The sequence below is a fragment of the Haemorhous mexicanus genome, chromosome 1, assembly GCF_027477595.1.
Source record: "Haemorhous mexicanus isolate bHaeMex1 chromosome 1, bHaeMex1.pri, whole genome shotgun sequence".
In the NCBI taxonomy this organism is placed as follows: Eukaryota; Metazoa; Chordata; class Aves; order Passeriformes; family Fringillidae; genus Haemorhous; species Haemorhous mexicanus.
This window is the reverse complement of record NC_082341.1, coordinates 152434411-152457611: the sequence shown is the minus strand read 5'-3', so window position 1 is coordinate 152457611 and position 23201 is coordinate 152434411. Positions and strand designations below refer to the sequence as shown.

Sequence of the window (23201 nt, the reverse complement as noted above, 5' to 3'; positions counted from 1 at the left end):
TTGTTTTTATTCTTTTGAAAGCATCCTGAAGTTTTATACACCATGCTTAAGTCCTGACAAATCTAAGCACAAAGTTTGTTTCTTCTTTGTGAAATAGAACATTTGAGCATGCATTCATGCACATGAATTCAAGGCTTCCAGATTCATGGCCCAAAAGCTATTTTTTTCATTCTTGTGTCCCTTAAAATTAATTGGGCTGATGTAAGTAATTGCTCACCATGGGACTTCAGTATCTTAGGGGTCTTTTCCAATCTTAATGATTCTATGATTATATCAGGTTGGTTTAAGACATCCCTAAGCTTTAAAGGTTATATCTCCAAAGCTTGTCTTTCCCTGTTTTCTACTTAATTCCACACTTACGTTGTGATTATTAATTCCTGAATTATCTGGATCAGTTTTACTGAATCAAAAAGCCATTGAAGTGTTTGGCATCTTCAGGCAGCAGAATGGTTCAGGATTAATTTGAGTGTCAAATTTTAGACCTTTTAGTAGGAAAGGTATTATCTTAATTCTTTCAGCATGGAGATGTTCTTCTAAATTCTGCTAAATTGTTTTCAAAGGAACTTAAAGTCAAATTAACCCCAAAATATCTACCACATGAGGTGCATCCCTTAACTCCATGAGGAAGAGGGAAAACACCTTCTACCTGACTATAAGTGCATTTGATTGTAGCAAAATTAGACATTTTGCATTTCAGCGCCTATAAGGCCGATGGCATTGTTAAGAGGCAAAAATGTTAATTCTGTACCTCAGTCTCATTTTATGAGCTACCAGAATATTGTTTTTTGCTACTCTTTCATTCCTTTGGCAAGTGTGAGTTGCTAATGCACTTTAGTTTTTCCCTGTGTATAGACAAATTACAAAGAAAGAGTTTATTCCCTTCATTCTGACTTCTTTCAGTCTTAATAGATAAGGAATTGCATCCAGGTCTCTACTTGAAAGGTGAAAATATAATTGCTCTTAAAGACAAGCCTCCTCATTTCTAGTTTGAAGGTTTATTGCTGACCACCCAGTTCTATTGTGATTAACTAATGTATTCTCCAGTTTTTATCAGGCCAAAGAAAAATTTAAAAAAGAAATGAAGATTGAAGGATTTCTGTACAGTGACTTATCTGTACTAGCTTCTGATATCCCATATTTTCCACCAGAGGAAGAGGAAGAAAATTTAGAAGATGGAATTCACCTGGTTGTCTGTGTCCATGGATTGGATGGTAAGGCCAGGAAGAATTGCTATTTGTAAGTCATTTTGGTATAAATTACAAAAAAGGACAGATGTTCAGCAAGTATGAAAAAATGGAGTCTAAGTATTTGTTTTAGCTAAGTATTTATTCCTTATTATACTATTCAGTCCATTGTAATAAAGGATCTATGAGAATATTAAATATTGTTTCTAATATATGGGGTCCTGCTATCTGCTTTTGGTTTTTGTTGTTGTTTTTTTAAACAGCAATCTACACCAAAGCACATCAGTCCTCCTGTGAACAGGAAGACTGCATTGCAGTAACTCCTTGTCTTTCCACAAATGCTTGGTTGTTTTGCAGTATGTCCCCAGAAGGGAAATGTTATTTAAACCCCCAAAATACTGTTATAAATTAGATAGTGGCTGACTTTATAAAGTGAGCGAATAAAAATCATTCTTCACTGCAGAGGAAGCCAGTCTTGGGATTTTTTACTTATATGCTTTCTAAGCAGGATATACTAATGTTAATTTTTAACTTCCTTTCGGCAAATTATTGATACTAATTAGAAAGGTGTGGATGTTAACACTGAAACTACAGAGAAGAAGTGGTAGAGGCTCTGATATCTCAAAACAAAAAAAAAAAAAAAATAGAAAAACAAACACTGGCTTGTGCCAGGACTGTTTGCCATTGAATATCTCAGTAGCAGGAATGCCCCTATCGTGAGGTACTGGTACCTTCTTCACCCACAAAAGGTTTCAGAACACTTTGGAATTTCCTAGTACAGAATGAGGCATCTCTTAAAATATTGGGAGTCTGACAGTATTTCAGCACCACCTCTAATTGTGACTACATGAGATGGGCCACTCTGCATCAGAAGGTACAGCCCTACAACCCAGCACAGGTACTGAGGCATTCCTGGGGGGCCTCACCTGAGCTTGTTGTTTTTTGTCTTACCTCTGCTGTTCAGCAAATAGAGGAGAGATTTATTCTGGACCTGATCTTTGCCCTTTCTTACCCACCATTTATCTTACCCACCATTCGGTGCCCCACAGCAGAAGGTGAGGTCTAGCCCACCTGGGCAGGCTGTGGGAATTCCTGTTCTCTTGCTGTTTCAATGCATGATGCTGAGGTGTGATGATGTTCTTAGTAGCACTTAGCAAGACCTCCATGGTGTCAAAGTTGTTGTGTTAAATTGACTCTATATTAGTTATTTTTCTGTTGAATTGCATCTTATAAAATACCATTCGTTCCTAGGTAACAGTGCAGATCTGCGGCTGGTAAAGACTTTTATTGAGCTGGGACTTCCTGGTGGAAAACTGGACTTCCTAATGTCTGAAAGAAATCAGGTAGTATGGAGCTAATTTCTGTCTTCCTTTCGATTGCTGAAATAGTGCCTTCAGCAAAAGCCTTTTTTTTCCAGCTGAGTGAAACAAAAGCACTGGGGAATTCAGGGAGTTTTATGTAGTATTTAGTGCAAAGGCTTGGTTCTATTCCTGTCTAATTTGGTAGGGTGTTCAAACCTTTTGGAAAATATTCCTGGCAATAAAGTCAAAGGCAATGACATTAGCAGTAATAGAACTAGACCTTAGAGGAAGAAAATGGATTTATCCTGCCAGTTTGCAAATTTGGCAGCCTGGTGCCTCTGCAACACAGTACCAACAGAAAGCAGCAAGTTTAGTGATGCTAAACTCTCTGGAGGATATGGAATATCCAGCAGGTGTTGTCAGCTCCCTTTGCTGCACCAGCCATTGTTTCTCCTGTTGCAGTGTTTGTTGGGATTTATTTCCTTGAATGATAAAGAAATGTCTTCCAGAAAAATTGATTGCTGGTCTAGGCAGAGAAACAGAAATGAATCCTGTGCTTTGCTTGGCAGTGGAGCCATATTTACGACCAAAGGCCTAACTTTATGCACAAGATAAGGATTTCCATTGTGCAGTCAGAAACATTTTTCTGATTTATGAGTACCTGAGAAACCTGAGTTAAAACGTTCTAACCTTGTTTGTTCAAAAGCTTTTATATTTTGAAGTGGCTGGTTGGGGTACGTGTGTGAACTTGCCACTTCCAGCGCAGAGCTCTGTCAGCAGCTGACCTGGACAGTGAATGTAAGCAAGGTGAAAATAGTCAGGAGACCACTTCACACTTCCATCAGGGCCTCTTCCAAGAGAAGAGAATGTTTTCAGAGAATGAAACATCTTTCAACATCTGTATTTATCCAGAGTCCATAATGGAAGCTATTTAGACATCTTATTGCCTGGGAAGGTGGGGAAGTTCTCACAGCACTGGAAGTGGAACCTAGGTGGCTTGATGGCTATTTTAATGCTGTAAAGCATCTCATCACTGTTATTCCCTTCTCTGAGAACCACACTGAAAGTGACCCAAGAAATCAGTCATTTAGCTGGTTTGCTTTATAGAGGAAAATTCAAATCACTTTTTTGGGCATTCATTTGTCATGCATTTGACAAGCTCAGTCAAGCTGAAATGATAGTAAAGAATGGTGATATAATCAGGTGAAATATGACACTTGACATATTTTGGATATGATTAACATTCAGGCTGATATTCTTGCACTTTTAAACCATAGGAAAGGTTTAGGATAATGAGTCTAGGAGGAAATAATTAATTATCAATGCAGACAAAACAAACAGGCAGAAGGTTACTGGACTGTTTTTAGTTTATGAGAACATTTATTTTAAGTCTGTACTGCAAAGTGAATATCGACACGTTTTCCTGTGCAAGAGCTGCAATTAGCAAGATGAGTTGTGTCACAAAAGCATTAATTACTCATATGTTTCAAAAGCATTAATTACTCATATCTTTACTTTGAATAGCTGTTCCAACATTTGATGATTGTTTTGTGGCATCTCATTAGTTAGGAGTTTGATTTAGAGTCCTGTTGGATTGCCAAATTACAAAGTTCTGAATAAGATCTGCCTGTAATTGTATAGACTGAAAATATATTGCTTGTTTTATTGTCTCACAACTGGCAGTACTGTTGCAAGCAACAAATTATTCATCTGTCTCTAGCACTCATTCTCTTACTGATGACTGTTGAATAACAAACAAACAGCATTTGACTGAGATGGCCAAATAATTTTGTGATGACATCCTTAGCATCAGCATAACCCTCATGTCAACGTATAATCCTGTGAAGTATTTTATGCAGTAATCTGTTGAATCCTAAATGCCAAAAGCTTTTCTTTCATGTGCAGACCTTGGTATCTAGAGCAGCTGAGCATTAGCAGCTCTCACCATTGTCAAGTCAGGCTGCTTTAGCTTTAGTGGAATCACTCAGCAAACTCTCTCAAAGGAGAACTTCAGTTTAAAAGAGGACCTGGAGACTGAGAAAAATCTCCCTTCTTCCCCATTGAGCATGTAAAAAGAAAGTTTACACTGGTTGTTACATTTCTGCTTCAATTTAACTTTAAAAATAACATCAGTCTGCAATAAGTGTAATATATTTTAATTCATGAACTCATTTAATTTTTCAACAGACTGATACTTTTGCTGATTTTGATACAATGACTGACCGATTATTGGATGAAATTATTCAGCATATCCAGTTGTACAACCTCTCTATATCCCGAATAAGGTAAGCTTTATTAGATAGCAAATAGTTTGTAACTGTTTGAGTTACATGAGCAACATCCAGTGAAATAAGCTTTTCCTAAAGTGCCCTGTGTCAAAAGCCATTGAACCAGCGATTTTAATTTTCACATTCTTATAGATGAGAATGAAAGAGAAAGATTCTTATGAAAGAGAATCTTAAAGGCTGAAAAAAACGTTAAATGATAACTAAAGGATCTTATTGAAAGTCCTGACAGAGCCCTCCCTCCAGAGCCATCTTTGTGTTTATTTTAAAGGAAACACAGATGGGTTTCCTATTAATGTAATTCTTTCTTTCCCAACAGTTTTATTGGACATTCCCTTGGTAACGTCATCATTCGATCTGTACTAACTCGCCCCAGGTTTCGCTATTACCTCAACAAGTTACACACCTTCCTGTCCCTCTCTGGGCCTCACCTGGGAACCCTTTACAACAACAGCACTTTGGTTAGTACAGGTAAGAGTTGATGAGAAAGCTTTGACTGGCTGTGGTCCACAGCAGAGTGCGTGAGAGGGCAACAACCGGAGGTAGGAATTATTGTAGCATGACTTGTACTTTGAAGTTGGGGAAAGTATTTGCTGAAGACTTCAAACCCTCAAACTTTAAAAAAAAAAATTGCAATTTCAATATCTACAAGGTCCATCATATTGCTCCCTGGAAAGCTCAGGGGTGTGCAGCAGTGAGAGATGAACCTTAGTTTCCTCTTATTCTCTGCTGCAAATAAAGAGAGGCATCTCCATGGCTGAAAAAGAGACATTATTATGGAAATGGATTGTTCCACATTTCAGTCTTCCTGAGTATTTTCCTACTACCATGAGACCACCGCAGAATCATAGAATAGTTTGGGTTGGAAGGGACCTTAAAGATCATCTATTTCCACCCCTGCTATGAGCAGGGACGTCTTCAATTAGATCAGTTTGCTCCAAGCCTTGTTCAACCAAACCTTGTTTAATTCCAGGGATGAGACATTGACCACCTCTCTGGGCAACTTTTTCCAGTGTCTCACCACCCTCATTGTAAAGAATTTTTTCCTTATATGTAGTCTAAATCTACCCTATTTTAGCTTATAACTGTTGCCTCTAACATGTGAGACCCTTAGATTTTTCTCCCCTTTGATTAGGAGTACAAGAACAAACCAGACTTCTAGAAAATTACAACTCTATCAATACTGCAGGCACAGGTCTCTAACTCTTCTACTTGATGATTTACAAAGGATAAAAATATGCACCAATTTTCATTCCAGGTCTATGGCTAATGCAGAAGTTAAAAAAGTCAGGGTCACTTTTGCAACTGACCTTCAGGGACAACGCAGATCTACGCAAGTGTTTCCTCTATCAGCTCAGCCAAAAAACGGGTGAGTAGGGCTTGATGAGCCTTTGAAAATGCCAAGGGCTATTCCATGGGCTTCTTCTGGATTGTTCTATTCTCCAGGGAGCTAATGAAATCTGCATTTTGTTAATGATCATTCTATAAAAACACTTTTTAGAAGAGCTGTCTTAAAATCTAATATCAATTTCATCTGTACATTTTTTCTGTGCAAGTGATCAGATAACGTCTTTGCCAGCCTGTTAGCATTAAATAAGACCTTTGTGCTGTAGTAAACATGCACCCGAGTTTATATTCTGCAAGAAAGAAACATCATTCTTGACAGGCCATCATTCCTTATTTATGCTATGAGATGAAAACCATTTTTCCTTTTTTATTATTTTTTTGTATGTTTAACATCTCTTGTCTCTAGGAAATATGACTCTGTGAGATGAAGAGCAAATTTTATTCATGTCTATACTGACACTTCTGTACTACAAAAAGAGATGTATAGCCTCACACTAGAAAAATGATGTCTGAATAGAGAATCTTTTTTCCTATTTTTTAGTCTGTCATGAATAAATTAAATAAATCAGGCTTTTCTTAAGAAAAGAATGTAAGTGTGATCCTTCTGTTGAAGCAGTTGTTTTCTTTTAAGAGTTATTTTTGAGTGGGAGCAAACTGGTGCTAAGTAGGTAGTGACAAGGTCACTACTTGAAGTTTAATTATTTTCTCTTATTTTTGTACACTGCTAATAGGAAACAAAGACTATGTTAATATGAATAGAACATCTAAATCTTACAGATATGTTACATAACTCAATCAATGACAGGAAGTCAATGTAAATGGGTGTTATTTGAATTTTCCCTTTGATTCCCTAGTTCTTATTTCCATGGAATACAGTTGATGGCTGCTTTCCTACTGTCAAGTTAAAATAAAATTGGGTCTACACAAAAAGCTCATATTTTAGCTTCCCAAGAAATGAAATCCCAAGCATGTGTAGCGAGTCAAAGCAATTTGCTACTTTTTAGCAAAAGACTGGAGATATAAGAGGCTATAATACAGATGTTGTCCTTGAAAGCGGAGAAAGCAGAAATTTAAATGTGGAGAGAGTTGTCTGTAAAGTCAGAACCACCTTGGTAAATGCTCAGGCAAAATATCCGGAGATATAGACATGTCCACATGTGAATGTATGAGCAGGCATACTGAGTCACTAGAGAGATGTCCCTACCCTGGCACCCTGCTCCCAAAAGTGGGGAGAATCTACAGAGGGAGAAATGCCAGAAGCAGTGTTGTGACTACACTGCCAGATGACTCTTTAAGCCTCCAGCAGTTTCTGACTTTCTTATTAAAGTAGAAGTCCCTGCTACCTTTCAATCTCCTTAGCAAATTTTCCTCATGCTTGTTGTGAAAATAAAACCCAAAACAAAACCCACAATAAAACATTCTTCCCTATTGAACCTCCTCACATAAGGTTTTAGGTATGGTAACACTCACTGGGGCTTCTCCTATCTTTTACTTCAGACTGAAGTTGAAAACTCAGTTGGTTTGACTGCACAAGAAAATTATAAACACCTTAAAACAGGTTTTGGAAAGGCAGCCAGCAGGACTTTTCATTGTGGTGGTGATGATCAGATTTTCTATGAATGTCTAGAAATCATATTTGTGGAGTCATAGAGACATGGATGGCTTTCAAGATCATCTGTTCCTATCCCCCTGCAATGGGCAGGGACTCCTTCCACTAGACCAGGTAGCTAAAAGCCCCATCCAGCCTGGCTCTGGTTCTGGACCACTTTCCCATAAGAGAGAGGGAAAGATGAAGGACAAACCCAGAGCTGTTCTGTGTTCAGGATATTCTCTGAAAAAGTAGATTATGTCATCAGTATCCATTTTCTTACTTTTCTGTTAAATGTGAGTGATGGAGAAGTCAAGATGCGGGTCAAACAGCAAGAGTTCATCCGTGGCCCCATTAGCTCGAGGGAAGAGGCAGGATTTGGGGTTTTCAGTTGATGTACCAGCAGTGTGGATTTGTCAAGTGACTGCTGCATGCAGGGACTGGATAGACCCTAAGACTCAGTCAACACCAATTGAGTAACAGTATGATATTAGAGCAATTCCTTTTCTTCTCCCTCTCTCTATTTTGTTTGAGAATTTTACTACTTTATTGTGTTACTTTAGAATTTGATCCTGTTTAGAAGTATAAATATTTGCAAGAATAAGGTTTTAATAAAAGTATTTTTTTACAGACAGTTCTTACTTTTTCATTATTGACATACAATTAACATGTGTGAGTGTTGATAAGTAATAAATAGTTCACAGAAGCAACAGAAATGTGTTTAAGCTGTTATGAATATTTCTAATATTCTGTTGCATGTTTTAATAATTATAATCTATTTTGCACTGTAGGTTTTCAAAAGGCTTTGAACATGAAATAATCATGCTGACAATGTATTATTTTTCATCACTGTGCTTAATTGTGATTAATGTTTTTAATATGTTTGCCACAGGTCTTCAGTATTTTAAAAATGTTGTATTGGTGGCCTCACCCCAGGACAGATATGTACCTTTTCATTCAGCAAGAATAGAAATGTGCAAAAATGCTCTTAAGGACAGACACACAGGTATGTTTAATATACCTCTTTTATATAATCCCAAGGCTGTTGAAGAATTGCATTTCTGTGCAACTGAGGTCATTACATTAGAAGGGTTTTTCATCAACATGATGAAAACTCAAATGTTTATTTGATAGGGAAGAAAGTGTTTGTTTCCCACAGGAAATTACTGAAATCAATAAAAGAAGCTTTTCAAGAAGCTCTTTTCCTGATGAAAACAAATTTCAATCAGGTCATAATCAAAGGTTTCTTAGGCTTCCTCCCCTTCCTTCTAATTTTATTTTTTTAAGTGATAATAGAACTGGCTCTTGACAATGTTTTTCTGTAGTCTACTGATTTACTTGTACTGTCTCCCCTTTTTTTCACATAATGAAATCTTTCTCAACACATCCAAAGTAAGGAGGGTTTCCCTTTGTTTTCAATAGTGTTTGAATGATTGCAAGATAATTTAAAGAACAGATCTAAAATCATATTTTTTGGTAATGAAATCTGTAAAACACATCAGGACTCACACCACCAGAGACCCTCCTGCGAGCTTTGGCTGTGTGTATTGCTTTTGTTATTAGCAGTCTTGCTCATTTATAAAATGTTTCATGGCTTCAGTTTGATACCATATTCAGGAATGATGTTCAGTGCAATTTCATCCCCGTTTCACATATGTGATTTCCTAGAAATGGAAGTATTCTTTGGAAGCAGAAAGAGTCACACAGGCCCAATAATCAGCATGGTTGCCTTCATCCTCTTACTTAAATTACAGCTCTTTCTACCTACCTCAGACATGAATTAAAAGGAAATTCTTCAATTCACCCACAGTGTTTGTTCCTTGGGGACATATTGGATCTAGCAGGAAGCAGATCATTACATTTATCAATACATCAGATAATTTATCTGTAAATGTTTCCTGAGGCATTGTTTCTGCCCCTATAAACACCTCAGCTATCTCTTTATTAATCCTTTCCTGCATTAGGATCACCAGAGAAACCCAATTGGACTTGTGTCCTGCCAGACCCTCTCACATTTGAATTCATAGCCAGTAGGAGTCCAACCCCACTCGCCTAAAAGAAACCTGAGCATTTTCTTCACTGACAGAGGAAAGGCTGAGGATGTCCCAGGCTCATGCTAAGCAGCTTCAGCAGATCCCTCCTCATGGCCTCCATTAGATGAGCACTGTAGGAATGTGTCCCCTGATGGTGGACTGACAAAACTATGCTTTGTCTCCTAAATAGGGAAAAAAACCCAGAAGTTTCTTTCCTCAGTTAGGTAAAAAAACACCTCATAGGACCTTGGGGACTTCACCTCAAACTTAAGGATAGCCAATTGGACAGAAGCCAAAAACTCTGGCCTAAGCAATTTACTAGAAAAAGAAGAGAACAAAGCAACTAATCGCTTTTGTGGGGTGTTTTACCAGGAGCAAGAACCTCTTTCACTTGGCTCAGGTTTTCTCTGTAAGGAGTTATTTTATTTTGACTTTTATTAAAACTTTTTTGTTTCCAACACTACCACAGAAGCCATCCTGCTGATTTTATGCCTTCTAAGGTAGCTGAGCTATCTTGGGTGTGATATAAATCTCCAAGAGCTTATAAGACCTAGCTCAGAGAAACTATATATCAGAGCACCACTCTGGTACCTGGCAAATCTTTGAACTGGATTGCTGTCCCTTGCATTTATTTTCGGCCTCGCTTCCATTTTCCTTCTCATTGAGACTGTGTTAAATGACACTGGAAGAAAAGAGAGGGTCTGGGAGCTTTGGCGTGTGGTTGTGATATCTCAACCCTTTTTCAGGTCCTGTTTACGCAGAAATGATCAACAACCTGCTCCAGCCTTTGATTGGGGCCAAGGACTGCACGTTGATCAGACACAACGTGTTTCACGCTCTGCCCAACACCGCCAACACATTGATAGGTCGGGCTGCCCACATTGCCGTGCTGGACTCTGAACTTTTCCTGGAGAAGTTTTTCCTTGTGGCAGGACTCAACTACTTCAAATAGTGCCTGAAGTATGGGGTAACAGAGGCCAACCTTTCCATTGGGTGGAGGAGACTTCCTTAGCCAACAGAGTGCAATGTTAGAAATAAGATCAGGTGGGACTTTCAAACTTTCCATTTCCATTTCTCTTTCAGAGAATAAAGTGCTATGGCTTTAAGGCATTCAAGCTTCCAAATATTGGTGCTTTTGGAAGAAATAAATATTCCTCCTCAGTTTCTATGGTTTTTTTGTCCACATAAAGACATGAGCCACTTCTGAAGTACAGATTCAGAATAAGATAATTAATTCTCTAAATTTGATTGGACCAATATAATTCCCATTTCCCTTGAATATTAAACCAGGAACTTGTCTGTCCTTGATTTATTGCTTATTTATGCATTAACAAAGCTCTACATTTGTAGCACCTTTGGGGTAGTTAATACAGAAGGGAACAAGTGCATGTGAACTCAGGTTAAAACCTTCTTTGTGATGAACTGAGAAGTCTGAAAACCATTTATGAAAGTTTCAGTCTTTCTGTTTGGTGGAAAAAATATTTGGATGGTTCCATTACTGGTAATTTGTAACATACAAATTGTACATTCAAATAATGGAAAGGAGTAGAATATTTCACACAGAATGAACAAATATTGATATTTGACTTTAAAATGAAGCCCCAACTTTAGTTTGGGAAGAATATAATTTGAGTTACAAGCTGCCAAACCAAAAGGACTATATTGGATTACTTGTAAAATATCAGTGGCATCTGTTAACATTTCTTCTGTTTACATTTTTAAAAGATCATAACTGACTGTGTTACAATCTTAAAGTTAAAATTTTTACATTTGCATTTGTATCTAAGTCCATTTGTTCCAACAATTATCTTTTTTTTTTTTTTAATTTATTACGCTGATACGGAATTCAAAATCTAGCCAGTTATACCCTTGAAAACCCCAAATATTTGGAAAAATAAAGGCTGGAGATGGAGAAAAATAAGGATTGTGGAAAGCTTTAAAAATATAAGAATGTCATAAGATCCTCTGCAATACTCTCTAAATGCTTTGTTAATGCCCATTTGCAGTGCTGTATACAGTCCTAATTATTATATGGTCACAGCTGGTTGAACTATTTAAAACTTTATTCATGCAATGATACCTAAATTGTTTTTAGGAGTTTTGAAAAAAAAAAAAATATTTCCCAATTTCTAATTTTTTCATTAAATTTATAGTAGGATTTTTATCACAAAGTTATCAGATTTAAAGTGACAAATTTCAATAACTTTCTGCACATTTTCATAACATTTTGATGAATTTTCAATGTCACAGGAGTTTTTTAAAAAAAGAGAACGTGAATAATTCTTCACAATTATTTTTGTTTAGAAGGCAGGCAATTTTTTAAAGCAAATACAATTTGTTTAAAAATGAAAATGAACAAGTCTCCATATCTGCTAGCAGTGACTGTAAAAAAATTACAAAGCTGGGTTTAAGTGTCAAGACTCCCATTAATAAACTAAGAACAAGATGGTGGGGATTTGTGAAATAAGAGAATACAAAATGAAAACAAAATACATTACAGCCACAGGGAAATATTTGTAGTTGCAAAAAGTAAAACTAATTTTTTCTCAAAAGAAAAAAGTGAAAAACTTACACAAAATTAGTTCAAGAAAAGAGTTTGAGCAGACTGGCAAATGCTGGTAAAGGAAAAAGCTGGCTTGATAACTAATGCATGTTTTTAAAATAGGAAGGAGAAAGAAGGTATATACCAAAGGGTGAGACTAAATCACCTGAAAAGTGTTACACATAAAAACTTGTGCCCTCATAGAGGCAGAAATTCTATGAGAACAGCTCCATGGTGTGATTTAATGTTGACAAGTTTCTTAAACAATACCTCAGTACTTGAATTAAATAGGTACATACTGTTGTGTCTCGCTCTCTCTCTCTTTTTCACTTTTTTTCGTTACAGATTGACTATTAAATGTTAACAGTCAGTTTTCCTCAGTTAGCAAATGAATTCTATCAGGAAACCTGTGGTTTCCACTTCATGTTCGGGAATTCTTTCTCACTTTTTGGCCTCAGCAGTCTAGTGGCAGCTGCACAGACATATCACAACTTCTTCTTCAGTAAATTGTCTATAGAATTTTAAATATAATGGGACATGGAGGTGGAGCTATTATATAGTGCAGCCCTTTTGAGCCAGGAGTAGTACTTCTATATGGAAAAACAGGAAAGAAAAGAAACTTCTAACTGTAAGCAATCTCCAGTGTTCTGTATGAGGGTCTGGTCCACTTGAGGAAAACATTCAGGAATCTGCAAACTGAAGATTCTGAAAAACATTTGGAATGAAGTGACTTTACACCTATATACATACCTGCTGTGTGAGTATACACAGTCTATACAAAGAAGTTTGCTTATTTCCAGGTCTCACTCACCAACTCTCACTGTCCTGAGTCTGACAGCAAACCAGTGTAGCTGTTCTTATACTCAGATGGGAGGTTCTTGCCTTGCCTTGGACATTGGACAGCATTCCCAGACTTCTGTTTGCATGACTGTGAGAGGGTGGGAAAAGGTCTCTGCTTTGTTGCAGGAGTTGGTGGGTCTTTCCAAGTTCACTTTGATGTTCTGTACTCCTACCAGTGCTCTAACTGATGGATAAATATATCTAAAGGTGTCAGTGCTCCAATTCATATAGAATCCTTTGATGGCTCAGTCAGATTTCAGAGTTGGAGTTGGATCATTTATAGACTTGGATCAGGTCCACATAACTTACATCTTGTGCAGTATGGAAGAAAGCTCCTGTGGAACCTCAGAAAAATCTGGGAAGTATCATTCCTGTCAAATGATAAGACACAGATTTTATCACCTTGGCAGAACATTGTGGGATATATTGGCAGCAATGGTCTAGTTGAGCTTCCATTTTAAGTTCTCAGAATAGCCTCCCTCACTTTTTCTTCTTTTATTCTTTTTAGTGGGACATTGCCTCTAGGTACTATAAATCCACTCAATTGTATAGACAATACTGCGAAGAAATCTGCATTGTCATTATAATATAAATAATATATAAGTTCTTGGACTTCATCAAAATATAGTCATCAGCATGGACTTATTTTCCATGCAAATAAATACACAGCAAGAATTATCCTCATAAAAATTAACAAAGTGCCCAGTTAGCATTTTTGTTTCTGTAACAACCTTTGGAGTTTCAATTTAACAAACGTCCTTTCACATAAAGCCTTTTAAAATACATTTAAGTACATTTGTAGTATTTCTGCAAGGATTTCCCCCACAATCTACACAAGTCCCCTTCAGCTTCCTCTGTGGGGGCAGGGTTTAATGCTTCAGTGAAGCTCTCTGCTTTTTTCAGGACCTTGGACAGAGGAGGGACAAACCTGGGGGTTTTTTTGTAGCTTGTCGATATTAGTGTAAGCTGTATTTGAAGTGAAATTCCCTTCAATTCTAAAGGATTCTGCAGTTAAGTAGAAAACAAAGCCAGAATTCCAAGGTTGTTTTTTTGCATCTAAAAAGCTTAAAACTGGCAAGGAGGATCTCCACCAGGTAAAGTGTATTTAGCTATTGAGGTTTTCCAGCATCAGGAGATGACGTGTGGGCTGTAGCCCTGATGAGCAAGTTCTCTGGGGGAAAGTGTAGTAAAAGAGGAGCAGAGCCAGCAGATGTCAAGGCTTTGAAGGACAGAGACAAAGATAGGGGGATGGAAGAAAGACAAGGAGTTCCTGAAGCAGACTAAAACATTTAAGAGGACTGAAATTTTAAAAGAATTTAAGAACTTGAAAACAGGGTGGTTATAACAATTCAGTGCATATCTATAATTGTATGATGATGCCTTAATGCATAGCTGAATTATTTTTTCTCTGATATTCTGGGTTTCCTAGAACCCATTTCTCCCCAGTTTTAAAAGAATTTGATATCTTCTGAAATGGAATTTTTAAAATTATGGATGGAGAGAAATTGCAGCATTGACTAAGTGTGTGTAGATAAGGGGCAGAATAGTAAGTTCTTTCTGCATATGGGCTGAGGATTTTCAAGGACTAGGTTTTCAATCTTATGGAAAAAGAGAATCCAATCTGCTGAATCCTCTGGAATTTTTTCTTCTTGGAAAATTGTAGAATTTGTCCTGTCTAGTCTCGTCACCTAATTTGTGCTTAAAAAACTTGTTGCAAAATGAATTTGTTCTACTAAAATAAAAGGCCTAATTTCTATCTGTAGTCAGTGAAGAGAGGTAGGTGCTACTGAAAATCTGCAGGAATAATCCTGTTTTGTGCTTTGGTAGCATTAAGGGTTATTTATCTCTGTTCCTTATCCAGGTAACTTATAATAAGAGTCACTTTCTGGGTGTCTAAGACATCGACAGAAACTGGAGGGTCAGCATTTTTTGACTGAATTACTTCAGTTTTTCATACATGGGTGCAAGTTTTGACTGTACACCTTAACCAAAAGTAAACATTTATGATATGAATAAGGCTCCTTTAAAATCTATAAGGAATGGGTCTTTTTCTGGCCTCCAATGAATGCTCATTTTCCTTTTAATGAAATTCACAATTTGTTTTCAAAATCAGGTCTGTCCACGCACAGTAGAGGAAATTGATTTTTTTTATCTTTAAAGGATTATTTTCTAAAGACTTGAAACCTTAGCACGGAGTTTTGGAATTACCTACACAAATTCTGAGCACTATTTTACTTCAAAGCAGTTCCTAAATATCCACTGACCAATCCTCTTCACTGTTCCCTTGCCAGAAAAGAGCTACACTTGGGACAGAAAGCTATCAGAAGACATTGTGAAAACTGGGAATTCAAGAAAAGTTTTCATTAGAATTTGTACTTTTCTTTAGTGCTTTTTGCATGTTACAAAAAAAAAAAAAAAAAAAAGGAAGTTCTCTTGCTTTCTATCTCTGCATTTAAAAGAGTGAGAGTGGTGATGAAGGAGAAAGATGAGAACTTCTAAGAACAGGTTAGACACTTGTGAAGGCTTATGCAAATATCCCATGAAATTTAATACATAATGAATAGTCATGGAGCATTTCTGAGGCAGTCTCAGCATGCCAATATGTCAGCCTAGCTAAATGATTATTTTCTTTGTGGACTTAAATTTCCAGTTATAAATTATCATCAGAACAGCCTGACATATTTCGCTCCAGCTGGTTATTTAGATGCTAAAGGTCATGTCCATAGAGAACTCTTATGGAGTGCTTTTCTTTATTTCAACACACATGCTCAGCAGTTTTGATAGTTTATGTTATCTAATTGGTAGTTTCTAGCTAAATTTACATCTTCCTCCAAATTTTCAGTGTTTATTTAATCATTGAATTGTTTTCAAGGTATAAACCAGAATAAATGCAGTTCTGTTAGAGTTAGTATTCATCTTCTTTAATGCAGTTACTTTATGGCTGTAGTACCACAGTCTCAGGACAAATAATTATTGAATTAAAATTAGATCATTAATGTTTGGAGTAATGAAATTTATAGTGAGGGGATTGATTAGCTGCAGTTCACTCTCCTCTGGTTTGGTTTTGCCTTTTGGGTCAAACATAACCACAGCAATGTTTTGCCCCTGGCTCTGTTCATGGTTCCCTTAATTTGCAATTCTTTTGAGATGCCTAAATTGCCCTAAACTTCTGTTCTTTGTCCAGACATTCCCATATTTTCTTGGTCACCTTTCCATGACCTGACAGCATCTCTTCCATGAACTGTGAAGCCTGTGCAGACAGGGATTCACAAATGTATCCAGTACTGCCGTTCCATTTTTCCAGGAGTGGAACATCGTGCTCACACATTCATTGCAGTCAATTTTCTCAGCCCTTTATGAAGACTGCCATGCACCTATCCAGACATGTCACAGATGACAGAATATTTTATTTCAGAAGGAGCAGCTGGAAGTATCCCTGTATAATTCCTGTTCAAAGCAGGATTATCATGAACCTCATGGTAAGGTCAGCTATCTATATATTTCTCTTGCTGGATATTAAAAACATCTGGTGATGGATATACTGCAACTACTCTGGAATACCTTCCCAACTGCTATATATCACTCCTAAGGAAAACAACCAAGCAAACAACAACAAAAATTTAAAAAAAAAATACAATTTAAACTTTCTGAGCTGCAGCTTTTTCTGTTACCTTTTTTTATCCCACCTTTTTATTCTGTGGGGTTGTTCTTGCTTCTGGTACAGTTGTAACTTCCTTTTCCATGCTTTCAGACAGCTCTTTGTCACTTGGTGTTTTCTGTGCCAGGCTAGAAAAACCTAACTCAGTCTGAGCTCAGAAGTTGTGTGTTAGACCCCCTCACCCTCTTGGCAATATTTGGTTGGGTTCCCTCAAGTTTCTCAATCCTGAACCTGGGTTTAAGAGGCACCAAGAACTGGCAAAGTGCATTGGAAGGTAGCTCTGCTGCAGACTGGTGCCTTTTTTCCTGTTCAGGAGGGCCTCTGGCTGCTGACACCCATCACAACCTCTCTCTGTCTGAGGCTCTAATCTGAAGGGCTGAAGCTGTTTTCCTGTTGCCACAACTGGAATCTTCCAGCCCCCTCTGAATTAATTTGTACTTTGGGCACAGATATCGAGGAAGCCCAGTGTGACCAGGGCTGCTGATGTTTCTTCTCTTTTTTAGGAAGCCTGTGTAATACATCTTCCCCAAGAGAAATCCATGCACTGAATAGAAATGCTTATGAGAAGAGTTTAATCAGTGTTAAACAGTTAGAATGCTTTAAATACACATGAGTCAGGCCTTCCCCTCACAGACAAAAGCATAAAGAATAAATATGTATAAACTCATCTTATGCAAAAGGTCAGACTACATTAACTTCTGCTACAACCTTGAAACTTGATTTCTTTGCTTTTGAAAATTCAATTTTCTACTTTCACCCAAAGTGTTGCAAAATGCTCTTATCTGAATAGCAACCTAACCATGTCTTTCTGAAATGGATTTGCACACATGCATATATATTTTATAAGTCCAATGTCTATATGCTAATTGCATGGAGTTTCATGTCCTCAAGTTTTTTCTGCTTTTTCAAAATGTGAAACTGTGATACAGTGAACTCTTACTACAATCCACCATGCCTTCCAGTCTTTGAAAGATATCAGCTACAAACACAGACAAGTTATGCAAAAGGACAAAAGAACCCCCTCTTCTCCACATGAAAGTCCAGTCTTCAGTAATTGTCTTTTATTTTGGAGTGGGTGGTTGGAATATTGTGATGGCCTTGCTTTTTTTTATTCATCCTGTAAATGGGGTTGCACTAATAACAGCTTTTGGCTCTGAAAACTCCCATATTTCAAGCAACTAATTTAAGAAGTTTCTCATTCCTTCCTGAAAGCATAGGTGCTATTAGGAACCTACCTGTTACAGCACTTAATCTTTGCTACTTTTATATGGATAAGACTATGTGCATCATTCCCAGCTGTGCATAGAGGCCAAGGCATTTCTGACACTATCAAATATGCAGCTACATGCATGGGAAAGGCTGAGTGGGAATGTTTTGGATGTAAAACGAGTCATCACTTTTGGTAAAAATGCTAATATAAATACATATTTCTTGTATGTAATCTCTCCCATATGATGGGTACCTCAAATACATACAGACACAGAAGATGTCTTTTCCCATAGGAACTATATGTTATTCCCATAAGAGGTGAACCTGTGTTCCCATACACACTGTATATATTCCATACCACAGCATTCTTAGGAGGAAGCTGATGGTGACCATTCAGCCTAACAGGTTTCTGTTGCTTTTGGGGGCAGTTTACATTGGCTGTCCTCAAGAGCTTCTGTGAAAGAGCCATTTCTTGGCTTCATCCACATCTTGTGAAAGAGCCATTTCTTGGCTTCATCCACCTCACTGGAGGACAGAGGTTGTTTTGTGCAGTGATTTGTACACTTGTTGGCACACCATTAGCTGACAAGGTTTATCTAATCTGAGTTTGATGTGTGTTATCTACTGCCCCCATGGTTTCTGTGGTCAATGCAACATGTCAAACTGAGCTGCCCTGTCTCCTGACAGGAGCTTGTCACCGTCTCTTAATTTTCCTTGACATCCATCCTCTTCAACCAAGCATTCATTTTTTAAGCTGGTAAATCAATGATTTATCAGCTTTGTCACTCTTCTTGCTAATTTTAGTCTTCTATATATTTGACTATGCTTCTAGTTTGGAAAATTAGCTACTTCCTTTTTTTGCAGTTAAATCTTCTTATGAAATATGAAGGAGATCAGCCAAGAAGTCTGGACAAACCATGGTATTCCTTTTCCACTTCATGTCTGGAAAAAAACCCCACACCACTGAAAACTCACTATCATTCATAGAGTATCTTGTGTTCATTTTCTACTGTGTTTGTTTTGCCAAGAAAAAAACATACACTGATGTTTTGTCCCATTCCTTTTTGGGTCTCCAGGTGAGTCAGAGTCTAGATATAGCTCTGACAGATTGAGGAGAAGGCAAAGATAAACCCTCTTTCTGTAGAGGATGTGACAGGAATATACCCCACTGAGATGGCAGTAATGACAGAGAAATCAAAGAGAACACGTTCCAAAATCCTATCCAAATAAATCAAATCCTCTAAAAAAATCATTCTAGAATATTATTGGATTTTTGGTAAAAATATCAGGCCAAAACACAGATCAACATATTCCAAAACACAAAATTCAGAAGTAAATTGAAAATTATGTTGGTATTTTTCTACTTGGATTTGTCTCTAATAATAAAATTCCTTACAAGTGGAACAGCTTAACCTAAAACTTATTTCCTTGGACTTGAGCAATGAATCTATTTATTATTGTCTTAGATTCTGGCATCAATCATCTTTTTAACTCCCTTAAAATATACTCCAGTCCTTTAAAAAAATAAAAATCTGATCTTAAATCTCTATCTTTCAATTATGCTTAGACAATTAGCCACAGCATCTGAGAAAGCAGACAATTAAACTTTCTCTATATACAGAATTACCTTCAATGAACAATACAAGCCTTAAATGGGAAAGACTTGTCTGTTGGGACATCTTCTTTCTTGTTTAGAGGAAGTTTATGTTGATGAGTCTAATTTAGCCAATAAAGAAAGTAGTTGAATTCTGTTCTCTTTCTTTGCCCTCTATACCATGCTGCAAATTCAAGTACTTAAAATTAAGCATTCTAGTTTGTGTTACAAACAAAACACATCTCTGAGATTTTGATTGATTTCTCACCTTTCCCTGTATGAAATGTACAAACACAGTTACTCTGGTTTTGACACTGGAACCATATTCTTGGTTTAATGACATTTTCTTCAAAGTGTCTTGAAATTGTATCTCTCAAAATCAGACTTTGACTTTTTCATTGTTAAAGTTTAAAATGGCAGCAGAAGTAACCACATTTTTACAGTATCTATTCAAATGGAACACCTTACACTGCTGGATTAATTCCCAGGTCAATGGTAACACCTAAAATTGGACCTTCATTGCTCCTCAACTGACATGTGGACTAGAATTCAATGGACAGGACCATAGTCCTGTGAAGATCCTTAGCCTGTGTTTCAGAGTTATCTTTTACTTATTTGTTAAATACTTAGAAAATACCTCTTGGAATTAAACCCTACTGTTTCCTGTAAATAATTAGCTCTGAAAGTGGTTTTCTGTATGCACACTGTTACAATTTTTAGTTAACAAAGGCAAGGCTAGAAAATTCTTTGAATGAAATATTACGGTTTGAGGTTTTTTCAGATAAGCAACTGGCAAATAATATTGGGCTGAGTTTCAAATGAGTAATTTCAGCTTGAAGCATTTCAAATTTATGGGGGTTTTTAATCCTAAAAAAACTTTAAAAAATCAAGAGGTTGGCCCCTGAACTTGATAACCATTTGTACTCTTGCAAAGTGGATGTAAAATACTAGCATTGGATTCATGCCCATGTTTGTGCATACAGGCTGCAAAGCAAAGCATCAGAGATATATCCTTCTCCAATTACTTCCTTTGGGGCTGATTGTTCAGGGCAAGCAATATGCATGATATAACTGGTGCATGTTACAGTAACTACCACATTCTGCAAATTTATACAGTAATGATAGTGAGGCTGAACTTTGCAGATGAGTAGTCTATGGCATTTTTAATTATAACCCTTTCTGTGGTCTGAATGCGAGTACAGCCAATTCCATCATGTGACACTAGAGTTTGGACTTTTAAATGAGACATTATTATATTTGATTGAGGCAGTTATGTTTCTCAAGAATTATTTCAAATCAGACAGAAGCAGCAATAATTAGAGGTTGAGAGCTTAGAAAATCTGCACTATTTTTTTTAAGACACCAAGATTTACAACACATGCTCTGTCTGCCTCTGTCTAATTTACTTCCCTTTCCCTAATGAACATTTGTCAACTGCCACACACTTCAATTTTCTTTAACTATGTCTGTCAAGATTTAAGTGAGACTTACATCAAAAAACCAAAACTAATCTCACTAAGTGGAAACATGTGAAGTTGAGTCAATTCTGTGATATTTAAAGGAAAATGGAAATGCAAATCAATTTTCTTGGAATGTAGGTTCAGACTCAACAGCATTCACAAAGTCTTTATTAAAGGTCTGATCCTGAGAAATGCTGGTCAAATGCACTCTTGGTATAATGGACCAAATCTGCAAGTGGATTGACCTGGTGAAGAGCTTTATACAGCCACAGGATCTTAACAAATGGCAACCAGCAGCTTCCATGGCATCTCAAAGTCAGACCACCACAAGATAACAAATGTTCTGTGTTCTTTTTAAGGCCAAATTTCTAGTTGGTCAAATGTGTTTTAAAAGTAATGTCTTTTAAGGCCAATGCTGACCTCTCCAAGGGATCAAGTCAATGGATTACTGTGGACAGATCCTTATAGGTTAAGGGAAAGGGCTTTTAATTTTTAAATCTACTACTTTGAATCATGACCATACAAAAAAGCTGAAGAAATCTGACATGATCCCTTGTATAAATAAGATCATGAATGTAAAGCTTATAATGCCACTGTGAAATTTTAATGCTTATTTATTATGGTTATGATGAAACCTGTATAATAAGATGATGATGATGATGATAATAATGATGATAATAATAATAATATAACAATAATAATGAATAGTCATCAGTGCCAATATGATTCTACTATTTTTCTACATATGCTTTATTGTGGCATTTTGTGTAGCTTGTGTTCTGTGTAAAGAAATGTCAATAAAATCTTTGCTTCCTTTTGTCTGTACTTTCTGTGGTTTTTGATTAGGAAATTCCCTAACTCCTTTCGTCCATGTAGCTCACAGCAAACATGATGAGAATGATAAAGAGAAGTAGAATAAAAGATGCTCAATTACAAGAAAATAGATGAGCTATATGAGCTGTGGCTGGTGCCTTATCCCTGGAAATGTTCAAGGCCAGGCTGGATGGGGCTTTGAGCAACATGGTCTAGTAGAACATGTCTCTACTCATGGCAGGGAGAATGAAACAAGATGGTTTTAATGTTTCTTCCAACCAAAATATTCTGTGATTCTATGCTTCAGACTGTCCTTCTGTTTGAACAACGAAAACTATCTCTGACTTATTGAATACAGCATTATTAAGTAAAATAATCATGGTCTAAAAGGCCTTGAACATGGAGCTCTTTTTGACCAGTGAAATAAATGAGACTTAAAACAAGGTCTTGAAACAGCAAAACCTTGAAGGCAAAAAATCAGTAAATTCTAGGACATTTTGTAGGTGTTCTTGTGTTCAAAATTTAAGAATGAGTTTCAGGAATGTTTTTCATAAGTAGACTTGATTTCCTCTGGCCGCATATATTGCAATTGTGAACTTCCTTACACCTGGCTGCACACTGTTACCAGGAAGTCATGGAAATTGGTGGGCTGGAGTTGGAGGAATTTGCTGTTTCTTCATGACTCTATGGCCATGTTACTCTATACCAGTTAACCAAGCAAATAAAAGGCTATTTCTGCTTTTATTCCAGCCAAATAGACAGGGACTCGAGCCATAAGTTCTGGTCTTAACTCACAATTTCCATAAAAATACATCTGAACTTAAAATTAGTCGCAGCTGTACATCAGCAACACAAGCATCTGTTTATCCTTCTGTCAAGGATATATCCCTCTCTATTCATTTAATTTTTCTCCAGATATTTACAGAGTGTTGATGGCATGAGTAGTGTAGTGTTATATAATGGGATACAACCCATGTTATCTAACTTGGAAAATGGAAAGGATGGAAGAGAAGCAGACCAGAGCCCAGTTCCAGAAGGTACTTGGTCCTAACTGGTGCTTTACTCTCTTTCAGGCAATTCTTGAGGAAAAATAATTATTCAGAGTTGTCATCCCCAGAGACTCCAAAACATAGCAAATACATTGAGAAGTTGATGGAAGCCCTTAGAGAACCAGGGAGGGACTACAAAATTTAGGGCATTGCTGCCTTCCTGTTGCAAACTGATTAGCAGTCAGCAGGAGCTGTGTTGTTGTGTCTGTGTCTGTATAGATGGTTTTTTTCTTAACTCATTTCACAGTCATATCAAATGGCAAAGGGGCCAGCAGCAGGGATGGCATAATTAGAGCAT

General features: G+C 37.0%; 1 protein-coding gene across 1 annotated transcript in view; it reads left to right on the top strand.

Moving 5' to 3' along the window:
• The window catches only part of FAM135B (family with sequence similarity 135 member B), a 139212-nt gene extending 117346 nt beyond the window's left edge, over positions 1-21866 (top strand). The window contains exons 13-19 of the mRNA XM_059867520.1: positions 1045-1211; positions 2436-2527; positions 4673-4770; positions 5090-5241; positions 6029-6139; positions 8598-8711; positions 10485-21866. Coding sequence (XP_059723503.1) covers positions 1045-1211; positions 2436-2527; positions 4673-4770; positions 5090-5241; positions 6029-6139; positions 8598-8711; positions 10485-10690 — 940 coding nt within the window. The 3' untranslated portion in view covers positions 10691-21866. The remainder of the gene's footprint in view (positions 1-1044; positions 1212-2435; positions 2528-4672; positions 4771-5089; positions 5242-6028; positions 6140-8597; positions 8712-10484) is intronic.
• Positions 21867-23201: the final 1335 nt, after the last annotated feature.